At 46.0% G+C, this 24,717-nt stretch overlaps 2 protein-coding genes across 7 annotated transcripts in view; one reads left to right on the top strand and one right to left on the bottom strand.

The window, feature by feature from the left end:
* Positions 1–20,225, top strand: part of TMEM266 (transmembrane protein 266) — a 78,558-nt gene extending 58,333 nt beyond the window's left edge. For all 4 annotated transcript variants that reach the window (XM_067004088.1, XM_067004086.1, XM_048081278.2 and 1 more), the window contains 3 exons: positions 8,200–8,386; positions 16,599–16,649; positions 19,145–20,225. In XM_067004088.1, the coding sequence (XP_066860189.1) occupies positions 8,200–8,386; positions 16,599–16,649; positions 19,145–19,737 (831 nt within the window). In that variant the 3' untranslated portion in view covers positions 19,738–20,225. The remainder of the gene's footprint in view (positions 1–8,199; positions 8,387–16,598; positions 16,650–19,144) is intronic.
* A 189-nt stretch (positions 20,226–20,414) lies between these two features.
* Positions 20,415–24,717, bottom strand: part of ETFA (electron transfer flavoprotein subunit alpha) — a 32,319-nt gene continuing 28,016 nt past the window's right edge. For 2 of the 3 annotated variants that reach the window (XM_067004104.1, XM_013194134.3), the window contains exons 11-12: positions 21,527–21,607; positions 20,415–20,624 (exon numbers count right to left, since the gene is read on the bottom strand). In XM_067004104.1, coding sequence (XP_066860205.1) covers positions 20,586–20,624; positions 21,527–21,607 — 120 coding nt within the window. In that variant the 3' untranslated portion in view covers positions 20,415–20,585. Of the gene's footprint in view, positions 20,625–21,526; positions 21,608–23,488; positions 23,633–24,717 lie in introns of all 3 variants that reach the window. The other variant, XR_010834292.1, reaches the window with a different exon arrangement.

The following is a 24,717-nucleotide window of genomic DNA, read 5'->3' as shown; positions in this document are numbered from 1 at the left end:
CTCTGTCAGGAAATAGGGATTGAAATTCTTAAGGTGTGACATCTTCTGTAAATGAAATTATTTTGAATGCTTTAGATAAATACGCAGTATTTCTGGTTTGATCAGGATTAAAAAATAAATAAATGGTGGCCAGTTCTCTGAGAAGTCCCATGCCCTCCTGTTTTGAAGCTGATACTTAACACTTGACAGGTGAATAGCCTTCTTGTCATAGGTGAATTTTAACCTGGATTTGTGAGCAGTTATTTCCTCCATGCTAAACCGTGTGATTTGAGTCCTTGTTGCGCATCTACACAAAGGGGAGGAATCAAAGTCACAAAAACAGCATTCGTCTGGCATTTCTTTCCATGTAGGTTTGTTGAGTGGAGTTGTCTTGTTTGTAATTAACTTAAACATAGCCAAATGCATGTCATAACTGCATGCTCAGTTGAAGCTGGCCTATGTTAGTACTGCTAACTGTGCTAGAGGCATTCTCCTCTTTCTCCTTCTGCCCAACTGCCTTCTGCTGTTTATTCGCACAAATGCTTTTAATGAAACAGGTCTGGAAAGTAATCAAATTAAGATTAATGTAACAAAACAAAGTATCAGTTTTTATGGGAATAATTTCTAGAGCCTGGTTCACTGCACAGTTGCAGAATTGCTTCTTTTGGCATGAGGCAGGAAATGAGGTAGCAGGAATGAAAGATGAGTGCACAGGAGTAAAAGGAAAGCAAGTTCACCTGTTTGCCAACTTGTACCAGTGTAAGGGTGGGTTTTGTGCATGTCTGCGTTGTTTTTGTTTGTTTGTTTGTTTGTTTGTTTTAATCTGTTTGGTTATACATGTGAATAATTTATCTTTTCCTTTTGCTTAAAGTGTAGCTTCCTGGAGAGCCAAATTCGTCAGCACTAAAGCTCCCTAAGCATCACTAAGTAAACCATGTGCACAAGTCTTGCAAATCATTCAGATCTTCCTGTGCTCTTCCCAGTGCCCCCAGCTTGACCTGGCTTCCAATGTCCCTTCCCATTTTCCCTGCGAGGAGAGCCTGGGAGAAGGTTGGGGTTGGCTGTGGCCGTGGTTGCGCGTCCTCCACATGCGGGTGCCTTTGAGCCTGGCCAGTGTCTGCGTGTCCCCCTCAAGCTGTGCTCCTTTTATGACTGTTACCCTACCTTGACAGAAACTCTTGTTGCTCTCATTGTTCCATCTTTTCAACTTCTTCCCTCACCTCTGTTTTGCTCTTTGGTGACCAAACATCTATGACATAGCCTATTCTAATGAGAAGAAGATGGACAGGTCAGATCAGACCAAGCAGCAGTCTGCATGAGGGTCTTTGCCTGTAATTCAGCGAACGGTGCTGCATATAGAGTGTGAAAAATGGAGTTCACATTAAAAAAAAAAAGAAAGAAAGAAAAAGAAAGCAGGAAAGATGCAACCTCATTGTCTTGCTTTTTGAATTATGCTTCATTTGTCAGTTGTATATGCTTTTGGCCAGTGATAGGATATCACATCTATAAAGTTATGTTTCCATTCCTGAGCAACATTGGATGTTCCTGAGGATATACTTGTGCAAACATGAAAACTCTTTCCAGATGTTGTTTTTTGGCCAGCTATACATCTGAAAGCCAGAATATATTTTATAAATTATGGGTGCCTGGACTACCACTTTGGTCTCTGTAGTACCCTGGTGAAACTGTTTGAATAGTTTGCTGTTTTATTTATTCTCTGTTGGCCAAGAAAGATGTCATTAAAAGGGAGTGGAGCAGGAAGGTGGTCAAGGCAGAAAATGCCGAAGGACTGAGATGGTTAAACAGAACTTCACAAAACCTCAGAAACATTAGTAATCACAGTAATGGGGATTTCTAAAACTGTGTAATAGTAAAAGCTAAAGAAGCCTCACTGTAATTACTATAAAAATATAGAAAGAGTATATTGCTGATGGTATTGCTCTATCAGTTTAATAACTTAATTAAATCCTAAAACAAAGAAAATCCTGAAGTTTCATTAGAAATGAAAATTCCAGTGAAGGAAGATTGTTTTTTTTTCCCTCTGGAATCACCTGTAGAGGAATTTTCGTTTCTGATAATACGTCTAGTTACATGATCTTTTGTGTTTAACTTTCATAAGAGTCATTTGGCTAAGTATTGTGCAGCCCAGTCTATGTATTCAGCCTTATCACAACAGCTCCTTTTCTGTCAGCTCCTACAGAATAGGGTTTTTCATCATTCTCAAAACTGTAACAAGTATGGAAGCTGTAATTTCTTTCTTATCTTGGAATATAATTTGTACAACAGCTGCTAGCTTAATGACAGGGCTATTTAGCTGGTCAAGTTACCTATCGGAGAAATAACTTATGTTATCCTTTTGCAATAATTTTAATTCATTTCTAACTAACAGTCATTTTCTTGGTGAATGGAAGGCAGCCAAGGTCATCCCATGTTTCGTTCTGCCCATAAATCATTAGTTTGCAACTGTCTCCTGATTTTTATTGTTACCAACAATGACTAAACTAATGGAAATAAACATTGGATTGTATCCCAGTGGCAGATGAGTTTTAGGGCAGGGCGTTCTGTACAGACAGCTAATAGAATGGAGCAAAGTTATTACTCCTGCGTTAGACACAAGTAAGCTTCTGGCTAAAATGTTCATTGATCTCTCTGAAACTATGTCAATCATACTGCCTTGCAAGACCATTAAAGGAAAGTACTATAAGATTCACTGTTACATCTATCCCTTTTTGAGTCTTATAGGCATGTTGTAAAACATCAGATAGGATGGGTGGCACTTTTTATACAACCAGACATATAAACTGAGATGTTATGTAGAGCTCTGGGTCATTTTACATACTTATAAATAATTACCTAATGCATTTGTGAAGGGAGGAGGTGCACAAGTGTGCCCTGTAGTTCTTTCTGGTTTGTTTCCTGCCAAAATAGCGCTAATGTTGAGAACAGTAAGTCAGTTTAAATTTCCAGACAATTAGCTTTCTCTTCCAGTCTGACAATGTAGCTACTCGTTCTTTTGTGAGATGAGCTTTATCTCCCTTTTTCTTGGTAATAAGTATGTTTTCACATTAGCCACGTGTATCACACCTTTGTTTTGCACATCTCATCCCATGTAAATATAAAAGCTCTCTCCAGCAGCAGTACATGTATAAAAGACAGAGACATCTTAAATTTTAGTATGGCTTTCTTTTGCCTGCTCTGAAAAAATCATATGTGATTTAATCCTCTGCACCCTGAAAAGTTAGGATTTAAGAAGTGTAGCGCAGTGCTTTCGAGATCACACCTGGAGTGCTGTGGCAGTGGGGGCTCCCCAGTATAAGAAGGACTTGGACACAATTACAACAGTGATGGGTAGGGCTGCAGAACATGGTGCAGGAGGAGAAGCTGAGGAAGCTGGGCTTGTTCAGCTGTAGGAAGAGAAGATGAAGGGGGATCTTATTGCTGTCTTCAGCTCCCTCAAGGTGTTGGACTAGATGACCCTCAGAGTCTGTTTCAGCCTAAATTATGCTGTGATTGTACAAAGTTTTCAAATACATTTTTCCATTGCAAAGTATATTAGGAGCTTATTGATAAAGGAACCCACCAGAAGCTACCAACGTAGATGTAATTAAAGATAATGAATAACATAGGTGTGCTGGTAAGTAGCATTATTCAGTTTGTAATTATCTGAAGTCAGGAGGTAGTTTACCTTAGTCTCTCAACAAGTTATCCTCCACACAACAAATTTATTTGCCCACTGGCGCTCTGTGAGATTTCCACGGTTCCTAACGCAGAGCTGATACCTATGAGTGAGTAAGTCTTAATTAAAACAAATCAAAGCGAGGGTATAAGTGTGCATGCCTTTTTTTGCTTTTCACTTATGATAAGCTTTTTTTTTTTAACAGATAAGCTCTTGTAGGCTGAAGTAAAGGTTGTCTACTTCAAAATACGAACCATAACTTTCTCGGTAGAGCTCTCTTGTAGTACCTGTATTCGAGATGCCCAGATCCATTCAGATAGCTGCATCAGCTCCTACTGCAAATGGAAATTTCACGTTAAGCTTTGGCCCAGAATTTTTACTGAAAAAAAACATTATATTTTACACCCTCTGTGGATTTATCTAACCTGCCCTGATCTGTGTGACATGCAGTCTGAGCAATCTCATTTGTTCTTTTACAAGTTAGAACTGCCCAAGGTCAGCACTCATTGTAATGTCCAATAGATGTAAGCACCTGCAAAGTGATTTGCTCACTCAGTCTCTCATTGAATTATGCCTGTAAGAAACACGCACTTCTCTTAGGCTTAACCTTTGTTTTTAGCGGGTTGCTTTTAGTGCTCAAAACTGCCAGCTTCTATTTAACTTGGGATATTTTTTAATGCTTGTGAGCAATTAATACTGCACTGGTCTCCTGAGCATCTGCATGCCTTACATGAGCTAAACCCCTAGGAAAATCTGTGTTTCCTGATAGACTTTTCTTAGGTATCTTACTGACTGTCGTACTTTCTTAAATCAATCCTTATGATAAATGGTGATTTTCCATCCCCCAGTTCCTTTTTTGAACACGCCACCGTAGCGTAAGAGAGTTTTGGTTTGCATTTGTAAGCAGTAATATTGAGCTGGGTTTTGACCCTGTCTTGTGCTCTGCCATCTGTGACGGAGCTATGGTTTGCGTCTCTGTGGAGCATGTTGTATGTACTTCACATCACTAACAGTGAATGTGGGAGTGTAACAAACACTGTTATTACAGGGAAATACCCTCCTCTGATGATAAAAAAAAAATGGCAGTTACATACACAATAGTATCTAATTCTGATTTGCCACTCTTTTAATGACTACACAGACTTCAGGGCAGACTTCAGAGACCCGGACACTAACCATCTGAGATAGTGAGACAGTGTAAGGGAGAGCCTGTGTTAACCAGCTGCAGCTGTGTGGCCTTGTAGGCAACGTCGGTTCTTGCTGTTATCTTTCTGAACATCTCTGTGTGCTGTTATTTATCTTTCATGTGATGTTGACGTCCCGAGCAGTGTGCTGCTTTCCTGTGAAGGTAATCCTTGTATCTGCTCTTGCCAGTTGTGTGTTCGGTTCTGAACTTTACCTGTCTAACCCAGTGGTAGACAAACATGTAGATGGTATTTGCAGCAAACAACACAAGAGGGTTCACATAGCACTTCAGAAGCAGTGGGTGAGTGCACTCCATGGGCACTGCATGAGCCAAGATGTCAGACCTGGCTTCCAGTTTATTCTGCAACATGACTGTTGTGCCACCTTCATAAGCACCTGCTTCCTCTGCTGCTGCAGACAAAGGCATGCATTTCTGTCCTTTAAGCATCAGATGGCAGCAAAGCCTCTTCTGTTTCTGTGGTACCAGAGTGAGTAGCTGTTCACCTGGGTAACTGGTGGTCACTTTCTCTGTGGATTCCAGTTTTGCATGTGGTCTGTGTGGTTGGGACTCAACTAAGGCAGTCAGTTTTGCTATCCAAACAGGAAATGAAGAATTGTTTGTAAAAAGTGGAGTTATCCGGTGCAGAGATCCCAGGCAAGAGTTGCAGAATGCTACTTGGTCTCGCATGTCAGGCTGAGTGGTTTATAGCTTGTTGGCAGAGCCATTTTAAACAATAAAATTCATGAACTCATCTGTTAAAAGCTGGATGGTGCTTGTGCATGGAAATTTTAAGGGTTAACAGTCATCTGTGGATTTAAAATATTTGGAAACCGTTGCTTTATTAATTAGGCAATGCAAGGGGGAGTCAGAAAGTTGGTCTCTTCCCCCATTTTTGCTATAGGTCCACCACAGCAGGAAGGATCGCTTGGTTTGCATCCTTTTGCACAGCTGTAAAATGCAGAGATTCTCATCAAGCTTTTGAAGCTTGAAGATTTAGCTACAAGGTTTAGCCAATCTTCATAAATGGTTAAGGTGGCTAAATGGGGTGTGATGCAGAAATAGAATTTTTGAGCTCACTTTTAAGTATTTATCCATTTGTGTTATAAAATGCCTACCATTTTTTCTCTTCCATGAAAAAAAAAGAAATTGCATCTTGTTTCTAGGCCAGAAGTAAGCATTTTAGAAGCACCATTTATTTTTCGGAGACACAGGAATGTTATTGAAGGATGAAACATGAAATGTAGAAAGACGGTAACGATGCCTAATTCTTATTGCCTTTTCGTTTGAGCTAGGATTAAGCAATAGTTTAAAAAAAAATCTCCAAATATATTTTTTACCCTTCACTTTGATAGGTGTTTCTCCTTTTATACCAAGGGAGCATTTGAAAGGGTGTTTTTTTCCACTTAAAGGTGAAATATGAGCTATTTGGTGGCTTCTTTTTCCTTCTAAAATTCAAGAATAAAACCTGAAATTCTCTTTGTTGTAAAATCAAGCTCTCGACAGCCCTTTCACCGCTGAATGGCACATTCGTACTGCCACCTCTGAAATGGGTGTCTGAAGCCTCGGGAAGGGGTTGCCTGGGGAAAGAGTTAGCTGTCCCATTTTGCTACCTCCTAGCTAGTAGGTAACCACACAAAACACCAGCTGGAACCTGCCATGGAGATTTCATTGACGGATCAAGGAGCAGGGCCGTATTTTGATGTTTGTTGACACTACCAGACTCTTCTGACTGCCACAGCCAGAGGCCCTTTGATAAGAGCAATAGGCATTTCATGTAGCATTTTCATGCCGCATTTCATCTGGCCTGCATCTGCCAGACCGCTGTCCACTGATTTAAAGAGAGAAAAAGCTGCAAGCTTTGTTAGATCCCTGTAGCAGGTGGTTTGAATGTGACCAGAGAGGTTAAACTGCTCTTTTGCTCTCTAGATTTGAGTTCTCTCAGCGGGCCTTCCGATGACCGTAAGCTCCTTTCTTTATGCTTGGAAAGCAGATAGTCTCCAGATATGGCAAGTTGGAATCCCTTTTTCTTTTCTCTCTCTTTTTTACCAACCTAAAATCTGTGGAAACTGTCTTGTTTCCCCTCCAGTCACTTATGCGGCTTGGAGGAACCGCTGGTGCTCTGTAGCATACCTGGTGTTGGTGCTGTATCTCCTGTGGACCGCAGGGAAGCAAACTAGGTCAGCTGAAGGATTCCAGAATCTGATGGCAAGGTAGATTGGAGTCGGCATCTGAGAGCCAAGAGCCAAGAGCCAGAGCCAGCTTCATTGAGCCGACATGCTGTTACACACTGGTTTTCAAGCATCGAGGTGCTAATTCCATCTCTGCTGTAAACACAGAGTGACAGGTGCAGTGTGGCTGCTGCAGCTTCATGCTCTCCGATGGCTTTTCAGGCCTTGAACTATGGGAAGCCCAGCAGTGCTGCATTTTAAATCCCTTAGCCTGTTACTTGCCTCATTTGCTTTCCCCTCTCAGATTCTTTATAATTAGATATGACTTGGTCACTGCTGTACTGCTGATCTTAAAAAGAGTTTGAAGAGGGGAAGGACAGTGGGATTTCATAGAACTTTTATAAGGTTTTAAATGATCTCTGCAGCCTTTCTGGAAAAATGATTTTCCTTCTTGCGTTACGGAAGACATGTGGCTGTCAGACACAGGAAAAATATGCTGTGTCCATCAATCAAATTGTACCTGGTAACTTCTGTCTTCTTGTCTGTGTCTGTTTTATAGCATCAGTCCTGAGACAAATCCTATTCTGACTGCAGAATGCCATTAACTGCTGTAGCTCATATATTTCAGGAGAGTGGACAGGAAAGTGGCAGCCTGCCCCGAGGAGTTTCTGCACACTGGGGAGTACAGAAGACTTGAGGCTGGAAGGGTTCCTCAGTGTCCCTCTGCTTTGCCTAGAGTTAGTGGGGGAGGACCAGTGCTGGGTGCTACCGATAGAACCTTCCTCCACAGAAATCCCCGTTATGAAGTCTGGCAAATTAGGGATGTTTATCAAGAATCTAAATACCTAAATGCTTATCAAGGGTGGTCTTCTGTAAAGGTTTTGTTTAATTTGGCAGTTTCATCTGTAAGAAATTGTCCAAAGGCATATCTTCAGGAGGCAGAGGTATACAAGACAAAAGACCAGCAGGAGACGGCCATTATTTTTAGATGATATGAACAACGGTCCAGTCACATGAGCTGCGGGATAGTATCAGCACCTTGGACTCAAATCCCAGCCTAACCACATTGTGTTTGCTTTCCCCAGTCTGTAGTGGTTTAGTGATAAACCAAATAATAGGTACCAAGCTGTAGAACATGGATTTCCGACCATGTTCACCTGACATGAGTACGTGTTGTTTTATTCTTCCAGTTCGAGATCAGACAGCTGAGGGCCCACCTTGCTCAGCAAGATTTGGACCTGGCTGCAGAGAGAGAGGCCGCGCTGCAAGTCCCCCATGTACTGAACAAACAGAGCAGCAACAGATACAAGGTGGTGGCAACTGAAGATTCAGACGATGAAGGCACCGAGAACATCACTGAGTTGCAGACTCCACAAGGTGAGTGCTGTCTGTGTGCTGTTACCTACTAGCACAGCTGTTCCCTTGCATGGAGTGACTGAACCCACAAAATACTTTCACTCTTCTAGTGACTTGATTACTGTCCCTGGAAACTGCATTTTCCCATTTTTGCAAAGAAGCTGTGTCTGCTCCAAAGTGGCAGGAGCTGTTATATTTATGAACAGGTTCTGACCAGAGCCAATAAAATGACTCGGGATGAAAATGACTATGATGTACCTTCCCAGTGTCCTCATGTTTATATCTCTCAAACACTAACGCAGCAGCAGCCAAATTGGAATTGGCAAAACAATAATCACTCAGAGGTAAAAGCAGGGCAATCGAGAAGAACATTGAAAAACAGTTTCTGAGATTGGCTGCTTGCATTTCTGCGGTTTAGAGAGGACCCAGGGCAGTTCTGAATTGATGTCATGTCTCACAGCTTCTACTTTGTCCGTCTGCACAAAAACCTGGTTTGTATGTATTCGTAGTATTGTATTTTTTCATACTGGTTTTAAAAGTATCAGGTTAAACTTATTAGGCCAGATTAGCCTCACCTGTAAATATTGTGACAAGATAGGTTACATATCTCGGGAGTTAGTTTGGCCAGTTTTTCACCCTTTATTTTTGGCTGTTTTTTTGAGTCCATCCAAGCAAAGAGTCTCATGTCTGCTGGGAGGTACTCAGGAGCATGTATATACATGTAATAGGAATACAGACATAGATACGTAATTTCAGCCATGCAAATCCATAGAAACCTGCGTGTCACATTTTGTTCTGTGAGCTACGTTATGTTTTGTGAATTGAGGAATACAAGACTGTCTCTCTTCTACTAGTCCCAGCCGTCCTGCTCGCTGCCCCGCATCCCAGCTTGCCTCCCAGGGTTGGGCGATTGCCCACGCACCAGCTGTGAAGCTTGCCTTGCCTAGAGACTACGCTCTCACTCGGTGCTTTAAAACTGCCAGTGCTGGACAGCCCACCTGTGCTTGGACAGGGCAGCTCCGGTGCCAGAAAAGGAGCATTTGCACACTGTAGGCAGCTCCTGCTCACCTAAGTTTTACGTGCCTGTGGTGAGGAGCAGTCCTGTGGGTGGTCTGTGAGCTGTCTGTTGGGCCAGGTATGTTGTTCAGGGGAATACTACTGCTTATATTTACCTGGACCTGTGTTATTTTTGTCACTGAAATGCTAGAGCAGAAGGCTTTATTTGAAAGGACAGCTCTTTGTCCCGTGATCCCCCAGCGCTCACAACAGAGGACAGAATCTGTCATGGTTTCACTAATGGTTACCGTAATATCCTAGAGAAGATAACATTATTCACCATGGTGATACGTTAGTCTTCTCTGGACGTCCTAGTTTGGTCATTTTGGTAGATGAGCAGTATGTGAACAGATATGAATTACAGGTTTGCCTGGTATCTTTGGCACACTCCTTAGAATTTAAGGCACAGAAGTATTTTAATCAAAAGTTTTAAGAGAAAAAGCTCACCAAACTTTTTCAAACTATATTTTTTTCATTCTCTACATAGTAATGAAAGCACGTAGAAGTTGTTGCTGTTTCTTCCTCTTTAATAATAACCGAGCGCTAACCACAATTCAGCTATTAATTATTCCTGATTCGAAATTGTGTTTAAAAGCAGGCAGTTGAGCAGGCTGCCCCCTGAAATGCATTTCCCCCTTTTCTGTAGGATTTGAGAGGTTTCCCCAGTGGATATATTATAATTTATGCATGTGTTCCTTGAGGGTTACATTTGGACAACTGTGCACAACCAGAGAGTGTTGTGCTCAATTATAAAAGGGCTTGCTGAAACTACAGTGCTGTGGAGGTTAGTCTAATTTTTTTTTCTGTGCAAGGTATTCAGTCCAACTTCCAGGTTAACACAAGTACTCATTATTTGTTTCTCTCTGTAAAGTTCTGGCCACACGTGCAACAAAGCAGGAGTGATTTCTGTGTTCAGTAAGGTTACGTGATGAGAGCAATTAATGCTTTTTACTGGAAAAAATATGTCCAGCAAATAAGAAAACGTGCATTACTTCACATAACAGATAAGGTGCGGTTATGCTATATTTAAAATTCATACTGAGAATATAAAATTAATTTCTGATTCTCAGAGGTCAACTAAAAACAGAGGAGGAAATATTTTTTTGAGCATTGTATCATGTATTGCATACAAAGCCTTTGTAGATACATCATTTTGAGTGCTTTTCTTCAGAAGCTAAATTTAGGTCATTGAATGTTTTAAAGTTGTCTTTTATGTTGAGTGAGGCAGGAGTTGAACAAAAGAAATTTCCCAGGGCCTTATAGCAAGGCCTTATACCATCTGTGGTAGTATCCATCGTGGTGGAGTATTGAAAAGGGGGCCCAAGCGCAGATTGCTTGGCTTGTGGTTTCTCATGCAATAATGCTCAGTGCTGTAGTTCACAATCCAGACAGCAGTCAACTGAGGCAGTCAACAGTCAGCATGGATTTTGCATGATTTTTGCATGGGGTACACCTGATGGAAGAGGAGCATATCCTCAGCTGAAGGGGCCCCCGTTTACACAGCATGGGATGGGTTTATCTGGTTGGTGTAGGGTCTCCCATCAGACCAGTGAGATGCTCATCAGACGTGGCTCTGCAGAGCAGAGGCTATCGAGACATTTCCTCTAGGTCATTTCTGCACCTCCTGCTTCTCACGTGCTGTCATTACCCTGGCTGTGCTATCTTCAGGGCTTTCCACACCGCTTGTTCTGCGTGGAAGTGTAAGCCACCAGTGTCTTCACCCCTGATTTTTTGGGTTAAAGGTTATATATTGCCAGTTACTACTCCCTCTTATCAGGCCACATGAGGAATTGTTTTGCATCCACTTTCTCTTAGCTGTGTTTTTCCTCCTTAAAGACTCGAGTGATGACTGCAGTTAATCACCCTTTGTGCTACATTTGCGAGCTTTGAAAATCATCTGTAATTGCCTATTACAGTGACTAGTTTGAGGAGAAATAAGGGACCAGGTTGCTAATACTGTTAAAAGAAAAGCTACAATTCAAAGCCACAAGCCAGCAAAACAGGCTCTGGGGGGTCCCTTCTCTTACGCTCTGGCAGAACACGAGCCCTACGTACAACACCTGAGGGCAGGGTATGGCATGGAATGCATGTGTTTGTGCCAAAAGCTTTGTCAGCCTTCAAAAAATCACCATCTTTGGAGAGCCCTGGGTTCTGCCAAACCAGCAAGCTTTAGTTGGCTAGAGAACATATGGCAAGAGAAAACGGGATATTCCATCTCAGGCTAATCTCATTTCCCCTGTCTGCATTGAACAATGGAAACATTGAGCACAGAACGCTTCATCGTGGACGGGTTATGGAATAAAAGAGCATTCAGCCTTTTTGCTTGTTTCCCTACCTAGGAGTTTTATGGGACAGTGCATAAGCTGAAGCTCCTCAGGGGCTGGAGCTGTAGCTTGTACTCCAGAATTTATACCGGATTTTGTGGAACCATTTAGTGCAGCGTTCAATAAAGCAAGCCAAGTAACCCCAGCATCACGTGGTATGCGCAGCACCTCAGGGAATTGTGCAGACACACTGTGGCCTGCACCAGGAGAGTGCTGTACATACTAGCTTGTTTGGAAGCTTTCGGTACATATTACCACCCAGCTTTTCTTTCTGTGGATCTCTTTCTCTTTGTGATGAAGTACCCTCATTGCTGGTGTGAGACCGGGAGAGGCAAGAGTTCCAGTCTAGTTTTGGCAGCCAGTCACCAGCGGGGTCCCACAGGGCTTAATGCTAAGGCCAGTTTTCACAATTGTTCTAAATGATCTAGACACAGGACTTGAATGTGTGCTAAGTAAGTTTGTGGGTGGGTGATACTACATTAGGAGCTGTTGACTCCCTCGGGGGTAGAGAGGCCTTGCAGAGAGATCTTGGCAGACTAGAGGGCTGGGCAATTACCAACTGGTATAAAATTTACCAAGAGCAAGTGCTGGATTCTGCACCTGGGACGGGATAATCCTGGCTGTATGTTCAGACTGGGGGTGAGAGGCTGGGGAGCAGCCCCACAGAAAGGGATCTGGGGTCTTGGTCAACAGCAAGATGAGCATGAGCCAGCAGCGTGCCCTGGGAACCAAAAGGGCCGACCGTGTCTTGTGGTGTATCAGGCACGGCATTGCCAGCTGGTCGAGGGAAGGGACCGTCCCGCTGTGCTCTGTACTTGTGTGGCCTCTGTTCTTCTCTAAATGATGAAGGATTTTTTTCTTGATGAATTTTTGCCTCATGCAGTATGAAACTGGTCACGGCCAGAATGACATCTAACATTTTCTGCTCCTGCACAAATCATTTTTACTATTTAGTATACAAACCTCCAGGCTCCAGGGAATTCCAGGTTCACCACACACCATATAGCCATTAATACTTCCTTCCAAAATTTATTATTCTGTAATCTCTCCCATAATATATGAATTACAGTCTCTAGAGGAAATTCCTCATTTTCTTGCATATATCATCGCAATTCTTGAAGTTCTGCAGTAGTTTAAAATTAATGTGCCAGCCTTATACTCATTTGAGCAAGAACTGGACCCCCGACTCTGTTAGTTCCCATTGCAGGAGGGTTATTTTAGCTATTCGGAGGTGAATTTCCATGTTTATGGGGTTATCGGTAAGTGGTTTTCTTTGTGGAACTGCTGCAATTTATGTTCTTGCTTAGAGAAAAGTAAAGCTTGCTCTCCCCATAGGTACTCAGCATTCTGCAAGTGAAGGAAGTGGGATATTGGCAGTAGAATATGAAAAAATCTGGGGCTTCAAAGGGCTCCCTGTCAGATTATTGATAAGCTGTCTGGGAAGGCAAATTGGGGCACCGGAAAGCATTTTGACAGTTGTTGCTTGCGAGGCAGTCTGAGCTGGTTTAACACTTCTGATTTTTCAACTCTAAAGCCAGTTCCTTTGGTGATCGTCCATTAGTGATCTGAAGAGAGCCCTGTTACAGCAAAGCAATAGATAAAAAACAGGTTTTTTCAAATGCTGAAATGTATCTACTCTGAAGCCTCCACCTGGGAGTGGTTATATCTTATGTGCACTCCACTTGGCCGCTAAACTCCGTGAATCCTTGCAGGAGGGTGGCTTTGGCTTCTCCCATAGGTGCCGGTTTTAGGCTTTTGGGTTCTCTGCACTGATATCTGGACAGAAATATAGGAATTATACCTTAAGTAATGGTTAAGTAAATGTGTGTGTAGTTAGTGAAGCGAGGCTCTTGAATTTCATACTCACCAAAGGGGCGGGGTAGAAACTCTTTATCACTTCCCAAAGTAGAGACCAGTCACGTGTGTGAGGTTGAAGCTGTCTCCCATCACTGATGTGTGGAGGTGTGAAGACAATGCTGACAGGTAAAGGAACACAGAACGGGAACACTTTCCACTGTCCAAGCATGCAATCCTTTCCATAATGATCCCTTTTGTAAATGGATTGTCCTCCACATAAATGTAGCGAGCTATTTCCCCTTATGATGCTATTATAGCACTGTTCCAGCAACTCACTTTCATAAAATTATTAGAAGCCTTTTCCCAGTTCCTGGTCTACACTTACTCATTGCCAGTTTATAATATTTTGTTCTTGAATCCTTTTCCTTAAATTATTCTCATCTTACCCTGGTGTTTACCCTGAAAGTTCTTGTTTCATCAGTATCCATATTCTTTGTCAAATTATGGTTTTCTAGCTGCAACAAACGAAGCTGTTTTGCAGAGGCAGACCCAGGCTCCTGTGTTTGCTCCAAGCTGCCTGTCGCAAGCCAGCTCAGATACGGATCTGTCGATCCATATTTACAGAGAAAAGAAAAAGTGTTGAGAGGTCCCCCAGGCCATCCCATGCCCAAAGCCATCAGCCATGGCCACGCAGATGTCTTGGGTCTCAGCCCTGTTCAACTCAACTCACGGTGCTCTTGCAGCACGATCTGCTAAACCAAGGGCCAAACCAACCCAATACCTTGTCAGTTAAGGATTTTGGTTTTCTGTCCCAGAAATATCTGCTAACAATGGATCCTGTTCCATGTCTTGGATTTTCCTTGCAGACAGTGACTTTCATCTCAGGTTCATTTCTTAGTTAGAACCAGGCTGAATCTGTTGCTCTGTTTTCTGTGCAAGCCAACTTTGACAGTTCCTCTCGTGGTGGATTATCTCACGTGCTCAGGCATCCATCCAGCTTCTTCAGAGCCTATGTGAATGGAAGTCATGTGAGCGCTGCAGCTTGCACCAATGAGGCAGTCTGCCTTCATACAAAGGTCTTGTGCAAGGTGCCAGCTGGCTGCTCATATTTCCTATTGGCACAAACTTTCCATGTCGCTAGAGGGAAAAGTGAAGACACCTTTTGGGACGAGCAAAGCAGAGTGGAAAAAAATTCCGCTCAGGTCATCTTACGCAAGACCAGAAAGGTGAACTAGGCACAGCACAGCCTAGGGAGCATGCATGTGCCTTTATAAATGGATGTACAGGTGAGCAGTGAGCTACACTTGGACTGCCGAGGAGCAGAGGAATTAACGTCCGGCTGAGAATTTGGTTACATGTTCAGACGACCAAGGTCAGAGCAAGCGGAAATTCCAGTGCATGGCAATTTGCAGGGGAAAACTCCCTGGGAAGGTTACAGCTTCACCGGGGAATTTTCCCCTGTGGACCACCAGTGTGCTCTCAGAAATGCGTGCATTTTTCCTCCTTTATGTCCCTTCTGTCTTCCTTTCTTACTGCACCCCAGTGGCACAGTAAGGCTGTGTCCGTTTCTTGCCAGGTCACATTGTGGTGGTGTTACTGGCTAGTTCCTGTTGCTGTTCCTACATCTAGAAGTGTTCAGGGGGCAATAGGTTGGTCCTATAGCTTATGCCTTGAAAAGCTTTCCTGCTCAGTGTGTCTTTGTCTTTTTTAAGCTCCTTGCTTTCAGTAATGAAGGATATAGTCAGAGATAACGGGAATTGTTTATAGCCTGTGATACCCCAAATAGCTGAGACCCCCCCATATGGCTAAGATAAGTTTGTCCATTGTCAGTTTGCTTTAATATAATTATTCAGAAACTTAATCTGTTGTTGAAATATTTATCCTGCTGTTGTTATTCCAATGCTCTTTATTGCTTTTATTCATGAGAAACTACTCAAGGTAAAAAAATATATATATTTTATACACACAGACACGTTTGTAGATACTATTTACATATATACATAGAAAGAAATGTACACATACATAAAATCACCTAGGGAGCGATGAGGTTAATGGGGCCATCACACAATGACATGACCTGAAAGCAGGCAGCTGTGCAGGTTGTGCATGCAAGTGGTCACACATGTGGCCAGGCCAAAGGGTAAAGCTTAGAAGTAGACAGTGAGTTAAATATGATGAAAATACATTACCAAAAAATACACATATGCAGGTGTTTTCTGAATGGATCTGAAGGTTCCCTGCCTGAGCAAGAACCGGTATCTCTACAGGCTGGCAAGTTTGGTAGCATTTAGAGCATGAATTATGTATGATAGAAATGAAGTGTATTTTAGTAGCAGATAGCTGAAAAGCCTTGCAATGTACTCCTAATCCAGCGGCATTGCCTTGAGCTACTCTGAGGCCTCTTTGTCAAACGCAGACATTAGCACAAAGCACACCTCTGACTGCAGGCATTTAAAGATCAACAAGGGCCAAAAAAGCTTTTAAGAGCCAATGAAACCAGGAAAATGACCATGTTTCCTTTCAGTGTCAGGTTAGATTGCCTTCTTATGAGTGCAGCTATTTCAGGTACAGAGTGCTTAGTGGTTTGGGTCTTGTTGCATGGAGAACGCGTTCCCCAGAAACATCTGTTTCCTTCACCTGCAAACCGCAGTGTGCTGTGAAAAGGCAGGGCTGTAGCCGCAGGACCCCAGGGGAACGAAGGGAATCTGGCTCAAAGGGATGATGAGCACGGTTTTCTGAAACATGGTATCAGAGGCAGCACTTAAAAGGAGAGAATGCTTTTAGAGCGCACCACACACTGCTAATCGGGCAGGTCCAATTCCCATGGAGGTCCAAGAAAGAAATGTACCAAAGGAAAAACCCCGCTTGAGTTGGTTCCTGTCAGCCACTGGGGCTGGCGGGGTGTGGGGCAGCATCCCAAATCACACCTGGTCTGGTCCGCAGGCCCGACAACACGCAGGCAGCTCAGGTGGTGCTCTGGGCATGGAGGACAGAGGAGTGTGTTTCACGGTCTGCCATTTCAACCATTTAATCAGATGCTGCCTTTTTTTTTTCAGAAGATGACATGAATAATTACATCAGTCGATACTACAATGAACCTAGCAGTGGTAAGTTTTGCTTGAAAATGTAAATGTAAACTGAGTTTTTGCATCCTACTGTGTGCTGTAAACCCAGCGAGACTGAACAATGATGTAGCTCTGTCGCAGAAATGAAACCCAACCATGCATCTGGGGGTTGTGGTTGACAGCAAGCTTAATATGAGCCAGCAGTGTGCCCTGGCAGCCAGGAGGGCCAACTGCCTCCTGGGGTGCATCAAGCACAGCATTGCTAGTCGGTCGAGGGAAGTGATTGTCCCGCTTTACTCTGCGCTGGTGCGGCCTCACCTCGAGTACTGTGTGCAGTTCTGGGCGCCACAGTACAAAAAGGACGTTAAACTGTTGGAGAGTGTCCAGAGGAGGGTGACGAAGATGGTGAAGGGCCTAGAGGGGAAGAGGTATGAGGGGCGGCTGAGGTCACTTGGCCTGTTCAGCCTGGAGAAGAGGAGGCTGAGGGGGGACCTCATCGCAGTCTACAACTTCCTCGCGAGGGGGAGTGGAGAGGCAGGTGACCTATTCTCCGTTATCACCAGTGAAAGGACCCGCAGGAACGGTGTCAAGCTGAGGCAGGGGAAGTTTAGGCTGGACATCAGGAAGAGGTTCTTCACTGAGAGGGTGGTTGCACACTGGAACAGGCTCCCCAGGGAAGTATTTGCTGCACCAAGCCTGTCTGAATTTAAGAGGCGTTTGGACTGTGCCCTTAGTCATGTGGTCTGAAATTTTGGGTACACCTGTGTGGCGCCAGGAGTTGGACTTGGTGATCCTTATGGGGCCCTTCCAACTCGGGATATTCTATGATTCTATGATCTGTTGGGTTTCTCCGTGAAAGCCTGTCCCAAAGCAGTAACTCTCCAAGGGATGAGGGATCTCACCTTTGCATCAAGTCACTTGCAGTAGTTTGAAGATGCAGGACAGGTCATTACCCCGGCTATCCAAGTTGTTCGGCCTCCAGAGAGGTGCAAATGCAGCCGGGAGTGAAAAGCGGGGACAGGACAAACAAGCCGAGGGGGTGCGTAGCTCAGCCCAGCCCGGTGCTGGGAAAGAAACCTTTCAGGCAGGGTAAAGGCAGGGGCAGGCAGCCCTCGGCGGCACCCGTGCTCCATGACTGGAGGCCGGCCTCTGGAGGGCGGGGCCCCGACAGGGCGCCTGCCAGGCTGGGCGCGGTGCCCAGGGCGCCGAGAGGCACGCGGTGACTGCGCCGCACGGTCCTAAAGGTGCGCCCGTGGGCCCCGTGTCTGAAAGGGCGACTCCGGTGGGACCCGGCTGTTAGAGGTGGGAGGGTGTCAGGCCCCGCTGCTCAAGTGTGTCGGTGTGGGCGTCTCTTCACGTTGGACACCTGTGGGCCCCGTCTCTGCCAGTGTGACGGTGTGAGCCTTGTCTCTTCACGGCGTGGGCCTCATTTCCTAAAGCTGTGTCTGGGAGCTGTGTTCTAAGAGGGGCACGTGTGGGCTCTGGGGCCTAACAGTGAGTGACCCCCCCCCCCCCCCCCCCCCCCCCCCCCCCCCCCCCCCCCCCCCGTCCTGGCGGCGCCCGGCTCTGGGCTGCCAGCTGTGCACCTGTGGGCCCCGGCTGCGGAAGGTGCACGCGTGGGCCGCAGCTCAGGTGTGCGGGTGCGGGCCCCGCCTCAGGGTGCCCAGCGCCTGGCGGCCCGGCTCTGACACGTGCGCGCCGCCGGGCACCGCCGCCTCCAGCTCTGGGGGTGGCTGCGGGGCGGGGAGCGCGGCGCGGCCCGGGGGCGCGTAAAAGGGGCGTAGGAGTGAGGCGGCCGGGGGGGGGGGGGGGGAGGGGTCGTGAAAGGGGCAAGGCGCTGTAGGGTCTTAAACGGGCGACGGTAACGAACGGCGTTCTTAGAAGCCGCGGGGCCGTGTGGCGGTCTTAAAAGGCGCGATCCCAAACGCACGGCTTACACGGGGCACGGCCCTTGGCTTCTTAAAAGGGTAACTCCAGCACGGGGACTCAGAGGGGACTCGGGCGCGTGCCGTTCTTAAAAGGGGCCCGACAAAAAGCGGTTCGCTAGCAGGGGAACCGGACGGACCGGGCCTCTACGCAGGGCCGGGAGCGAGGGGTGGGCTGGAAACGGGCACGAGCGCGGGAGGTTTTGTCCGTGCGTGTGCTGGCGGCGCCCTCACGTTCGTGTTTTTAAAGTTGCGCCTGTGGGTCCGTTCCCAGGGCCACGCACCTTGCGGCTCTTACAGGGGGTGCGCACAGCATCGGCTCCCAGAAGCGGCCCACACGGCTGTTGCTCTCGCGTCAGTGCTTGTGGTAGCTCTTCAAAGAGGCGCATGGCTGTGGCATTTCAGAGGCACAGGTAAAAGGACTTGTAGAAGAAGTGGGCCCAAGTTCTTAAAGCGTGTGCCTCTTGGGGTCTGTAAGAACCTTAAAGTTAACCCTAAATGTTTGTAACTAGTCATGTGTAACCCGCGGAAACAAAATGAGCCTCTCACTCTGTATGTACAAACACCTTTTTATACCTCTGGTAACTCAGTTTATGCTTACCCTTCCTGCAGACAGCGGCATTCCCACAGCAGCCGTCTGTGTTGTTACCACCGCCGCCATCGATGTCCATCACCCCAACATCTCTTCCGACGTGTTCACAGTGGAGGTGCCACTGCGGCTGAACAGCACCGGGACATCTGCCAGCATCACATCGGGCAGCGCGTCCCGCTCCACCGTCAGCTCCAGTACCCAGGCGTGCAGCGAGAGCAGCCAGACCCTGGGCTCCTCCCCAGAGTGCAGCGTGACCTGTGAGGATGCTGTGGAGGCTGGCACCAGCCTGGGGGCTGACCACATGTGCAGCGAGCAGCAGGTGGCACAAGCCATGGTGCAGGAGCTGCTCTCCTCCCTGTCAGAAGAGGTCTGCCTGGCTCAGAGGAGTCTGGACCCTGTCAACCTGAAGCTGCCCAGCCCAGGAGACTCAGCAAGGGCCAGCCCCAACCTGGGCCACCGGCTCAGCATCTACAACCACAGGAACCAGGACAGCCTTGATGTCTTCCAGCTCAAACCGCTCATTGACTGTCCACAGGGGGCCCCAGTGATTGATGAGAAGTATGGGGCACTGGGGCCCCCCGAGCCACCGCTGGGCAAGGTCCCCAAGGCATAAGGAGAGCTGTGGGGGCACACTCACTGTGCAGGCACACTCACGAAGCTGGGTCATCAGGCTGCCGCAGGCAAGGCACCAGTATTGGAGGCAACCCTGACCATCTCCTGGAGTAGGTGCCAGTCCTGGGCTAGGCCAGCACCTCCCCCCTGGTGCCCTCAGGACCCAACCAGCCCACCCACCTCCGTATCTGGGCCAGCCCAGACCTACGGTGTTCTTTGGGCACAGTGGACCTTCCAGCCCTCTTCAGCCCAGACGGGCGCTCTGTGCCTGGCAGGGGGAGAACAGACTGCAGCCCTGTCCTGCCCTCAGCCTGGGTCCAGCCCCAGGGTGCACGGACCTTCCCCTGCTTCAGAGCCACAGGGCCCAGGGGCAGGACAGAGAAAGCAGCCAATCTAGGCCCAGCCTGGCCTCCTAGCTCACCATCCTCCCTGCCAGGGGGCTGAGCATAGCTGGGAGGGAGTATGGATGGCAATAAACATTGACAAACACTGGTGCCTCCCTTGTTCCTACCTTCCCTTCACATTTTTTCCATCCTTCCTTCTTTCCCATACCTCTCCTTTCTTCGCTTTCCTGTTGTCTCTCTTCAATACCCACCCCCCCACTCACCACCTACTGTCCCATCCCATCACCCACCACACACAGAAAAAAACAACAAAAAGCACAGCGACAGGCCCTCATTCCCCTACATTCCTTTATTTGTTATTATTCCTTCTTACCACCTGTCTCACCAACCCATGCTGCCCAGCAAAAACATATGCTGACACCAGCACTTTCCAGTACTATTTTTTCTTCTTTCTTTTTTTTTGTCATTACCCCCCAAAACGCAGTGCGGGGGCCAGCAGTGTTGCTCACTTCTTCTTCAGGAGCTCCGTCATCTCAGGCACTGCCTGCAAACACCAGTGCCAGGGTAGCACCTGCTCTCCCCTCTGTCCCCCCAAAGTCTCCATGTGAAGCACCCAACCCCCCCCCCCCAGGGCACCCCCTGCCCCCCTGCTCCAATGCGTAACACACAACTCCACGGGCTGTGGGTCACCCCAGCTCACAGCACTCCCCGCTTCCCTCCTGCTGAATAGAGCCTCTTAATTATTTAAGAGCGCTACATTTCCATTAGGTGGAAATAATGCATTCGTACAAAATTTATTAAGGAAATTGTCTACATGGTGTTTCTTCAGAATGTGACTTTGTCTCTGGCTTACAAAAAGGCCCGTTCTCACTGTTGAGCCAGCGGGCATCAGTTCAGGAATGGCATTAAGTGCTGGCAGAGTTTCTGTCCATGCCTCTCCACAGAGCCACTACCAGCTCACGCCAGTCACACACATGGCCGTGCACACAGGCTCCCACCTGTGAGCCATAAGGCACTTGAACATGGTCTACTTCACAGCTTCCAGGAGAAAACTGCCAGTTCGTCACAAGCTGCAGTGAGGCAGCGAGCCCAGGCAAAAGGGAGAACTGCTGCAGTCTAAAGAGACTGCTAACTCTGCATGTTCATACTTTCTGAAGCTTAAAAACACATCTAAGTACCTATGTGCAGTTATTTCTCAGAACGGCACATGGTCCGAGTACCAGAATAGGGGCAGGCTGACTGTGAAACCCACCCCTCAAAATTATCCTGGCAAGGACTGAATTCTGAGACTGAAAATAATGAAGTCATAAAGCCAACTCTTTAACTAAACCCAGAGCAAACACCCTGCCACAAATATCTTTTAAATTTAGTAGATTATATTATCTATTTAAGATACCGTTATGTATCTGAATGAGTTATCCTACACGTTTCCAAGTTTAGCCTTACCTGAAACAAGTCTGCCACCAGTCCGTAGTCTGCCACTTGAAAAATTGGAGCTTCTGGGTCCTTGTTAATAGCAACGATGGTCTGCAAGCAACAGGAAAGCACCATGTGAATTTATAGTGATTTACATCTAGGGTCAGAATTACACAGACAGGTCTCATCTACGAAACATGGGCTAACTTCTCTCCTAGCCACCAGATGCAGAGGATCGCAGCACTTAAAGTGCTTTTCCTTTCCACCTCAAGAAAAAAAAAGCAAACAAACAAAAAAACCAAACACCTCCAAAACCCACCATCAAGAAAAGTCTCCAAAACTGAGCCACGTGTTCATAACAGTGATTAAAAAGTCCCTTCCTTGCTCATAGGGACATCGGGGCTATCCTTCCTTGTTCAAAATAAGAACCTAGGAAAAAAATTACTACAGCAGATTATCTGCACTATTTAAGCCGTAATATTACAGAAATAAATCAGGTAGCATTTAAAACACGTATGATCAAATGATGCCAGAGGCCCCTGTACTTACAGTGGGCCATGCGATTTACTGTGTCGCACAGTAGAAAAACGCACAGTAGACAAATGTGATCTAAATCCCAGCACGACAGTCCATAAAATGCCTTTGTTGATTTCAGCTCTTTCATACAGGTAAATCATTCCGTAAACATCTGTGACGGCTTCAGGCAAAGTAAGTGGGTGTCCACATCCGAATGTACAGCAGGATGGGGAGATTCCATAAATGATGGAAAAAATCAAAACCACGACAGCTCATAAAACGAGCCTGACACCAAATGGGTTTAAACCACAGCACTCCGATAATGGCCTTTCTACCTAAATGCTGCAATCTGAACTCTGATTCGAGGCAACAGGAGTCCTCAGGACAGCTCTAACCCAACATTTATTTCATAGGCTTATCTGCCATTCCCAGGTAACCACAGTTCATGTTTCTCACGTGCTTTACTCCCTCCACTGAACATACTCATCCAACAAAATTAATGGCTCGGTACCATATATCTAATGGCAGTAGCTCAAAGATGCGAGTTCACAAATCCTGTGTTCTTAAGCCCACAGAAACATTCTTTCTTTACAGCTCTTTTGTATCCTGTGACTCGCTATAAAGAAGGACCACATCCTTTATGGAGCAAAGTACCTACAGCAGAGCCCTGCTGCTGCCAGCTTGCCAGCTCACAAGCAAAGACTTGCGAGTATTCCAGTAAGGCTTCCCCTGCAATATTTTCCCCTGAAAGGTTCTATTTCAGTTACCCCATTTGCGAACACTAGCCTCCGCTAACAGCTCTACAGTACAGTTCTACAGTACAGGAAACAAAACCCAGGTTATGACATCCCAGGATATTAACTCAATAAAGACCTTCTCTAACCATGCTCTGAGGCCCTACCACGCTTTCCGAGAGCCCTTCGCAGGAGCATGAGGCCTGAGGGGCTAATCCTGGGGCCTGCTTGAGGCCAGCTGTCGGTGACACCCTGGGGGCTGCTGGCTCTGTCCTTAAGGCTGCGGGAACTCTGGCGGGCAGAACGATCCAGCTAAGATGGCAAAGCACACACCTGGGTCATCAGCCCAGCCAAACCAGGCAGGAGACTATGGGCAGGCAGATGGCTCCAATGCCCCTGCTCTCACCTGGCCCAGGTGAGAAACGCACAGGTACAGTAAATTCTCACGAGTTGCTACTTCAACACAAAGGATACCTTCAGCTGCAAAACCAGCTGACTTTCCCTCTGCGTGCTCCCCTTTTCAGCCCCACTAGCCCTGGAAGGCTACTTAAGAAATACTATGCCACATTCACACACACAAAAAGAAGAACCCGTTGCTTGAAAAATATCTATTTTAAAGCTTTAAGTTTGGCAGCCTAGTCCTTCCTCCGCCTCCGTCTGCTCAAGTACCTTTGTACTGAGATCTGGTTCTCTACCTCATCACTAAAGTCAGACTTTCCATAATAAGAAGCAAAAGCATCACCTTGTTTGCAACAAAACTTTTGGAAGTTACACCTCTTGGGAAGAGCAGATGCTGGCTGGAACTACCTCAGGAGGGAATTAAAAATAAGGGAAGAAAGCAACAAGGATTCACCAGGCCTCCTCAAAAGCTGCATTTTCTACCTTGCTGTAAAAGGACAAATAAATTACACATTTCACTTGGTAGAAAGCATCCGACTACTCTGGAAAACATATCCTTAAGTGTGCAAGTTCACAATGCCAGATAATTCACAGTGCTGATGGAAGGCAGGGGACACTCCCAAGACAGTTTCCATGGCTGCATAATTCTTTTATGTTTGTATAAATGGGATCTTTTCCGTAATTACACCTGTAATGCTTTGGCTAAAAGGAATGCAGAATACACTTCAAACATAAGTAAAACAATTTTAGAATGCACATATTTGTTTACAGTAGAAAAACTATCATCTCTGGGTGAAATAAATCTTAAGTATGCCTCTAATATTGACAAATCTTATCTGTACTTATTTCATATAAAAAACCATCTCGAAGTACCAAACACGGCACTGAAAAAGCCAAAAAAGCTGGAGGTCTTACTGTTACAGCACAGCCAATATTGCTGCACGGTATCAAAGGAAATTCTGGCACATAAAGTAATGGGTTTCCAGTATGGCTGGTAGCTTTACTGAGATGAAACAGGAGATAAATGCAAACAGGGTCAAATCAAGACTTAGGCAGCTTTACGTATACCTTTCTCAGTCCGTGCCTGATTTAATCCCACCCACCCATTCCCTCCCTCACCCAAATCAAGGCAGGAGACTAAATGCTTTGAAACAAAGACATTTTTTATGCTGCGGCCCATCAGCTCCTACTCCTATCAGAGTCCAGGGGGAGCTAAGGACAATGGGGATGACTGTGATAGTACCGCATCAGGGCTGCTTTAGCCATCTCTCCATATTGACTGTCCCTGTTGTCTCCCTGTTGCTGCGCTGCAAGAAGAAACTACGGCAACCCTTTTTCCATTAAGAACAGTGAGAATACACTGCTACAGATGCTATTATTCACATTGCTCTATCTTAAGAGTGACCTTCATTGCCTCTGCCCATCATTCATCCTCAGTTTCTCATTTTGGTTGTTTTTCTCCACTGTGTTGACTAAGGCAAAAACAGCTCAGCCCCATTGTAGAAAGCTGAGGCCCCAAAAAGGGTGCTGTCTCCCAAATCCAGATGATTTCCCAACAAGATTTATAATATA

The sequence above is a fragment of the Anser cygnoides genome, chromosome 11 (genome assembly GCF_040182565.1).
Source record: "Anser cygnoides isolate HZ-2024a breed goose chromosome 11, Taihu_goose_T2T_genome, whole genome shotgun sequence".
NCBI lineage: Eukaryota > Metazoa > Chordata > Aves > Anseriformes > Anatidae > Anser > Anser cygnoides.
Note: the sequence above shows the minus strand (reverse complement) of the source record. Positions and strands in the feature narration are given on the sequence as shown.